Source organism: Pipra filicauda, unplaced genomic scaffold (assembly GCF_003945595.2).
Source record: "Pipra filicauda isolate LSUMZ 115617 unplaced genomic scaffold, ASM394559v2 scaffold630_size309391_pilon, whole genome shotgun sequence".
In the NCBI taxonomy this organism is placed as follows: Eukaryota; Metazoa; Chordata; class Aves; order Passeriformes; family Pipridae; genus Pipra; species Pipra filicauda.
In genome coordinates, this window is record NW_024104788.1 from 266703 (window position 1) to 274755 (window position 8053).

General features: G+C 52.8%; 1 protein-coding gene across 1 annotated transcript; it reads left to right on the forward strand.

The window, feature by feature from the left end:
• The first annotated feature begins 2643 nt into the window (after positions 1 to 2643).
• LOC113986217 (TLC domain-containing protein 5-like) lies at positions 2644 to 4032 on the forward strand. The gene is made up of 2 exons (XM_027717757.2): positions 2644 to 2839; positions 3494 to 4032. Exons 1-2 carry the CDS (start codon positions 2644 to 2646, stop codon positions 4030 to 4032), a joined length of 735 nt encoding a protein of 244 aa, XP_027573558.2.
• The last annotated feature ends 4021 nt before the right edge of the window (positions 4033 to 8053 follow it).

An 8053-nucleotide genomic window follows, 5' to 3' on the forward strand; every position in this document is an offset into this window, starting at 1 on the left:
AAAAAAAAAAAAAAAAAAACAAAGCTCCAGCTGGAAGAGAAATATCTTCATCCCCCTGTCATCTAGGAACACTTCCAGTCTCACAGGAGCATCAAAATAAACAGAGCAGGAAATTCCAGCTTTCCAAGAGTGAGAGTCCCCTCCCACAGCCACAGCCAAGCAATGCAGGGAGCAGTTGCTCCCAAGATGTGCTATCAGAACTCAGGTGACCTTCTTGAGCAACCTGAGCTGCCACCAAGGCTGCTCTTGTGCCTGAGCAGTCCCCAAGCTCTCTGTCCCCACTCTCCTCCAAGGAAAAGGGCTCCTCCACCACTGGGACTCAGTGACATGAACCCCAGGAGGGAGTAAAGAGCCGACTCTCAGCTGAGTCCCTGCCTAAAAACACCTCGGGGGGTCCCATCCCTATCACCTGTGAGTATAAGGGGTGCAAATCCACTCATCTTTTATTTTTATGTGTGATCCAGTCACTCACAAGCCAGACCCCACAGCTCCAAAATTAAATTGGAGTTTGGAGGTTATGGTCTGTCTGTAGAGTTCCTGCTCTTCTCATCCAGAGACAGCTGGCATCCTCAGAATATCAAAGGACAAATATTCCCAGCTTTCCTCTGTGCTGGCAGACACTGGAGTGCACACAGGAATTACACTCCTAGTAATGACTGAAGTCAAGGGTGGCTTTTTTTGTAACAACCCCAGAGCTCTCAGCCATGTGCAGACCAGGCAGGAGGTGGGGTACCTGGGACATCCATGATGTTTAGCAGTGCCCAAGGTCAGGCAAGGCTGGGAAGGGCTGGAAAATTAACAATTTGATTTCTTTTATTGTTCACTGATTTATTTCTGCCTCTGCTTTCCACCTGTGAGGAGAGTGAGTCCAAGCTGGGAGAACTGGGCTCTGTTCCTGCTCCTTCCCAGGTTTCCCCGTGACCTGAAGGGAGACTTGGAGCATTTCTGTGTGTCCAAATGGCCCTGTGAAGTGCCCTCGTGGTTCCTGATGCCCCCAGCCTTGGGCCTTACTGTGCTGGTGGAATCAGCAGAGATCCTGATGCTCCAATACAACAGCTCAGCTTAAATTCAGGCTCAGCTTTACAGAGCCAGCAGGGACTGGTGCTTGAGCTGCAGGGGAGCCCCTTTCTCTGTGCTGGGGGTCCCTGCCTGCACAGCCCATGGGTTTGCTTCAGAGCAGGGGCCAAAATGCCAGGAAAGGACACAAAAATCAGAAAGTTTTAGCTCAAATATAAGAGCAACCTATAACCTATGATCCAAGCAGGAGAATATTTTAGTGTGTGACACAGAGAAACATCCTCTGGAGTGCAGCACATACGATGATCTCAGTGACACAGGTGGGGGCTCTGAGGGCTTGGTTTCACTCCCAGCGTGGAGCTCTGGATGTAGGGAAGGTTTAGCTTGTTTGGGACACACAACCTCAATTTTTATAGTAACTTGAGTAAACAGAAATGACACTGTGTGAGTTGGCTGTGAGGGCTTGGAGGAAGCACAGCCCTCCCCTGGTTACTCACTCCTGCCTCTGCTGGGCTCAGCTCCTCACTCACTCATCCTGTTCTGCGTGTTCTGTGTCACATCTCTCTGTTAATCGTCCGTCCAGCACCACTCCCCAGCTCGGCCCCGAGCTGTCCCCAACTCGCCCACTCCCGTCTCAGCCTCCCCTCCCTGCAATCAGGACGACACAAAGCTGGTCCCTGTCTGCCTCTGTTCTCAAATCTGGTACAAAAGTTGAAAGAGGACTCCGGGACACTTAAGAGGGGAAAAAAAAAAAAAAAAGAGAGAGACATCAGCCTGATCCGGCTTTATTCTCAGCTTTATCCTCCTCCATCACAGAGGAAAACATCCAGCCCGAGTGAGGACGGGGGGCTCTCCGGGAGCGCCGCAGCCGGCAGGGCTGGGGTTGGCCGGAGGTACCAAACTTTCGTCCCTGTTTCCCCCGCCCCGTTCCCCCTTCCCTCCCCGCCCTGCCCGGCAGCTCGGCTCTCTCCCAGCCCCGGGGCTCGCAGCCTGTTCGCCTCCGGGGTGGGTAAAAGCGGGGCAGAGCGAGCGGGGATGCAGGGGGAGCATCCTCCGGGGAGCCCGCGGGGGCCCGGCCGGGGCAGGGCGGGGCAGGGCGGGGCAGGGCAGATAAAAGGCTCCGCGTGTGGCAGCACCGCCTCCCAGCCCGGACAGCCCCGGAGCTGCAGGTCCCGGGCGAGCAGAGCCGGAGAGGGGCCAGTGCCGGCGGGGCGGCGGCAGCGCCCGGACCGGGGTAAGGACGGGGGGGGTCCCGGGCTGTCGGGGAACCCCTGCCCTGTGCCGTGCTGGGGATGGGGTCTGGTCCCCCCGCGTGTCCTGGTCCTCGAGGGAGAGGGGTTGTTGGGGGGGCAGGGGCGCTTTGGTACCGGGAGGGCTGAGCCCGTGGTTTTGGCCATTTGCTGCTAAAGGGGGGCTCGGGAGAGCGCCGTGCTCAGGGGAGGGGGACAAGGCTCCGGGTTGGGCTGTTTTGCTCGCGGTTTGGGGTTTGGGGTTTGGTTGGTTGGTTGGTTGTATTCCCCTCTCCGGGGTTTCCATGACTGTGCTGGGGAGGACCCCGAGGTGGGTGGTGGGGATGAACCCAGGGGTGTTGCTGCCCTCCTGACGCTCTCCCCTGTGTCCAGCAGGATGGTTCCCATCGCTCTGGAGGTGACCTGCAGCTTCCTCACCTGGCTGTGTCTGTACCTCTGCCTCTGCCGCTGGAACAAGCACCGCTCCCACGAGTGGAGCTGCCGCCTGGTCACCCTCCTGCACGGGCTCATTGTCACCTGCCTCTCGGGTTACACCGCCCTCCTGGCCGGCCCCTGGCCTCTGACCCACGCAGGTGTGTTTGGAGCCTCACCCACGTCCTTTGTCATGCCCTGTGCTCACCTGTGCTTCTGTCACAGGTGGAAGAAGGGGGTTTGCCCTCCCTCTTTTGCTTTTGCTCTCCTCATATGGGTGGTTTTGGGGTGTTTGGGGGAGGATTTTGTTGAATTCCCCTGCCTTTATCACTTCTTACTATTCATCTTTTTGTTCTTTTTTTTTTCTTTTTTTTTTTTATTTTGATTTATTTGGTTTACATTAAAAGTGTTCAGCTTGGCAGCTTGAGTTTATTGCAGCATCAGATGTAGCAATGTTGAGAACAGACTAAGTGCTTTCACATCTTTAAGGGTGTAATAACTCCTGACATTTGTCTCTGCAGTGTTTTGTTTGATGTTTTCTATCATTAAATCTCAAATAGTTCTGCTGCTGGAAGTCTGACTTTCCATCCCTGCTTTTTAAAAGGCTTGTGAGAGAAAAAGAAAAAAGCAGCAGTGTGGCAGGACGGGGTGTGAAGGGAAAGCAGGACCAGACATCCCAGCTTCCAGCCTGGCACGTGGCCCATGGGATAAGGCTGGAAACCGAGGAGGAAAGAGGCAACTCACAACCTGTACTGCTCCATATTGTAGAAGAACACCCTTAAAAAGGCTTATCTCACGTACATCTTTCATTTCAGGTTCACCAAACACACCTCTCCAGACCCACGTGCTGTCCCTGACCTTGGGCTACTTCATCTTCGACCTGGGCTGGTGCCTGTATTTCCAGACAGAGGGGGGCCTGATGCTGTTCCACCACACCCTGAGCATCTGTGGCATGGCCCTGGTGCTGGGGCTGGGCAAATCTGCCACAGAGGTCAACGCTGTCGTGTTTGTCAGCGAGATCACCAACCCCCTGCTCCAGACCCGCTGGTTCCTGCGGGAGACGGGCCGGTACCGCACCTTCCTGGGAGAGCTGGTGGACTCCCTCTTCGTGCTCCTCTTCCTGGCACTGAGGATCGTGGGGGGAGCCTGGATCATGGGTGCCATGGTGATGTCCCCTCGCCCCAGCTGGCTCCTCAAGGCTGGGGGCCTGGCCATGTACGTGGTGTCCCTGGGGTTCCTGGTTGAAATCTGCCGCTTCGTCAGGAGGAAGATGGTGAAGAAACACCTTCCCTGGACGCGCCTGAGGAGGGGGAATGAACCTGTGAGAATGAATGGACACGTGGCTGCTCATTGATGGGCTGTGGAGGACAATCCCCCGGCCTTGGGGCCTGGCTGCTGGAGCTTATTCCTGCAAAAAGAGCTGCTAAAATGACTCTCTGGCACTGGTTTGCTACCCCTGGAAGGAGACGGGTCAGCGTGAGGAACGTGGAAAAGCTGGGAAAAGAGGGATTTGAGTGGAAATCCGAGGAGCCTGTCGCTGATTCCCTGACTTGTGCAGCAATGGTACAGTCTCAAGGAGGGTGGCAATGCCAGACCTGCTCAGTCTGCAGCCAGTAATGGCACAGTCTGTGTGCTCTGTCATCGTTTCTGAGGTAGAATTATTTTACAGCGCAGAGAAAATCAAACATGGAAAATCCAACCTTCCTGCCAGTGGGGCTGGGTAGGGGTGTGACCTGGCAAAGATTTGCTGAGCCTCACTCTCTGTAATCCTGGATTTGGACAATGTGCTTTCCTAAGTACTCAATGAAAGCCTCAGAACCAGACTGAAGTGCTTTCAGGGGTGTAGGAGAGTTGTCCTTTGCGTGTGTGGAATGATGGTACTTGAGGTGAGGCAATGTTTTACCTCCTTGTTTTTAATGATACATTTCCTTTTTTTTTTTTTTAATACTGGCATTCAAGCAGATACTGATCTTAGAGCAGTGTGACTTCACTGGGACTGGCTCAAGCCCTTGCAAACAAGAGTCAGGAATTAGACTCGTGCCAATAAACTCCATAAGCAGGTGTTCTCCTGGCCTTGGATTGCTTAAAAAAGATAATCAGGTTTTTTGTGGGTGAGAGAGGATAGAGAAGAGCCCCCCTGGATGCTCTTTCTGTCCTGGGGTTGGATCATGTACAAGCCGCTAAAGCTGAATTCATGGCTAATGAGTCAAATGCGTGACTATTTTCAGGGGTGACAGTCATGACAAGACAGGTCTCAGTGTAACATCTGCTGCACACCAGCAGGCCTTGGAGCATGGACTAGTTCTCTTGTTTTCTTTACCTCTCAGAGTCGTGTTCTGACATTTTCCCCTGGGGTTTTAATGTGAATTTCCCTCTGTCTAAGGCTGCAGTTGAGATTTACTCTCCTATAAAAGCCCCGCTTGGAGCTGAGAAACAAAGGGCCTTGTGTTGCTTGCAGGCTTAGCAGGGCTGGTTGCTGCTTTCCAAGATTTTAGGGGAGGTTCTTCATGGAGCTGAAGAGCCCCTGGAACTGCCTGTGTGGGTGTTGCTGGAGCGAGGTGTCAGTCCTGCTGCAGAGGAAAGCAGTGGGAAGGAAGGGAGCTCCTCCATGCCTCTTATCTCACTAATTTTGGTGTTTTTCAGGGCAGATATCAGCCTTGGCTGGGGGTTAGAATAAGGTGTTTGGAGAGATTAAAAAAAATGACCTGAAATAACCTCACTTTTGACAAGTCCACTGAAAGCACTGCAGCTGTGAATCCAGGCAAGTTACTGTTTAGGAAAGCAGGAGCTTTGTCCTCCAGCTGGGCTGGCTCTGGGGACCTGAAGTATGGACCCTGTGCTCTTCCAAAAACTCCTGTGAGTCATGAGACTTCTAATAAAATTATGTTCTCTTTTTTAAAAGAAATGGTTGCTGTAATGTTCTTTTTTCTGGGTCTTAAGGAAGCAACTGAAGTTAAGGAAGTGAGGCAAACAGGCTGGAGGGAACTTAAACCACCACTGGTTTGTGCAGCTCAGGAAGGAGTGAGCTGGTGAGGAGACAAGCTCAGACTGAGCCATGTGCTCTGCAGGTCAGGCTCGGGGTGTGAGGGGCAGCTGAAGCTCAGATTTGTGACTAATGGACCCATAACCAATGAGTCAGTACTGCAGGGAACTTAAGAACGGGCCACTGAATTGAGGGGTTTGCTCCTGATGGACACAAGGTCATGGGGTAACTTAAATTCTGGCCATGGTTGCCTTTTTTTCTTCTCTGCAGCACCAATGCCTCACTGCTGGGTTTCATCCTGGCAGTGACTATTTTGGAAGGCTCGGGTTGCAGGGTGTTTTGGCTACATTACCTTTGGAGAAGCAGTTGAAAGTGTGAGAATACCCTTGGTGCCATGAGATGTCCCAGGTCACTGCTGAGTGGCTGTTTCCAGCTGGGAACCTGCAACTGGTGTCTGGAGTGGAGGTGAGCCTGGGCTTGGCTTCCAACAAGGAAATGCTTTTCCTTCAGCTGTGGGACAGTAGCCCAGTGCACCCACCTTGCTTGCAAGCAACCAAAACTGATGGCAGCCATCCTGGGACTTGAAGCAAAGTAAGTGCCCTCAGGTGGTCATGGACCACTTCTCATCTAAGGACAGTTTTAATTTGAAATTCTCTGATGTGATGCTAGAAAACCATTTAGCTCCACTCTCGGTATCCCATTGGATTTGTGTACTTGCATTTTAAAGAATGTGATTCTTAATACAGGTGCCTGGCTTTTGTCTGTCAAATATCCTTGACAGATAAATGTCCTTTTGGTTTTACAGTCACAAAAAGCGAGCCTTGGTCGTGGCCTGTCACTGGGTGTTTGGAGTTCTTGTGTATTCCCAGTTTTCTGTGGACAAGGAGTTTCCCAGAGCTGTAAGCTAACACACTGTGACCCTCCAGCTCTGGTTAGAACAGGTACAGAAGGCAAGAGGAAAGAATGTGCTGCTGGGGGAGGGTGGAACTGCACTAAATGGGGCAGCAGAGTGCAGACAACGGCTTGCAGAGGTGTCCTGCCCTGAGCTGTTTTGCTGAACTCTGTTCATCTGCAGGCAAAACGAGCCAGTGCAACACAGCCCATTGAAATGGCTGAGTCTGCACAAAGCAAACAGGAAAATTAGTGTATAAGCTGCACCTCACTTCTGGTACAATCCACTGGGGGGTGGTTTAACTCGCCACTTTGTACCTCACGATGCAAATTTTGCACATTGTACGACCTAGAAAATAAAAATGCACAGTTTCTCTGTATTTCTACCTCCTGCATTAAATCCGTAAGTCTGTGCCTTGTGTGAACATGTCTATTTTTCTTCCTGGCTGCTCAGTCAACATCCACAGAATCACAGAATGGTTTGGGTTAGAAGAGACCTTAAAGATCATCTTGTTCCACCCCCTGCCATGGGCAGGGACACCTTCCACCAGCCCAGGTTGGTCCAAACCCCGTCCAACCTGGCCTTGGACACTTCCAGGGATGGAGCAGCCACAGCTTCTCTGGGCAACCTGTGCCAGGGAAGAATTTTTTTCCTGATATCTAAACCTGCTCCCTTTCAGTTTGGAAACATCAGCCAGGAGCCAGTGTGTTGGTTGGAGGAGGTGTCCTGCATTTTGCTGCTCTGTGGATGTGGAAGGCAGGCCAGAGAATGGTGAGCACTGAATGGGAACAGTGAGAAGAAATTGCTGGGCTTTGTAACTGCTGCCTAAGCAGGGGATGGAGGGGATGTTGGGGCCGGGCTCTGTGCTCTCCCAGCCTGCTGAAGCTGCACTGCTGGTGATAAACCCTGCAGGGCATGGAACCTTGAACCTGGTGCGACACAGCTTTGGGAGTTCAGGAGAAGAGCCTGTTCCCAGCAGGTGCTGCCTGGGTGTGAGTAAAGCAAACCCCCGGTGTGCTTTGTGTGAAGATAACCCCCGGGGTTATCTCTGCCACACACCAGGTGATTGGAGTGGGTGGGAGGGTAGGTGGGACCGATTCCCTGTGCCCACAGGCTTTGTGTGCACCCTGTGGGAACACGACCTTGTTCTGGGAGCAGGGATACGAGGATGGTGAAGGCTCTAGGGTCCTATTCCCATCCTGCTGTCTCTCCTCCAGCCCTGTCATCCCTCCTCCAACCCTGCCATCCATATTCCCGTCCGGCCATCCCAATTCCAGCCTTGCCATTCTTATTCCATCCCTGTCATCCCTTCTCCAGCCCTGCTATCCCCATTCCATCACTGCCATCCCGATTCCCGTCCTGCCATCCCCATTCCATCCCTCCTCCAGCTTTGCCATCCCTATTCCAGCCCTGCCATCCGTATTCTCGTCCAGCGGTCCCCATTCCAGCCCTGCCGTCCCTCCTGCAGCCCTGTTATCCCCATTCCATCGCTGCCATCCC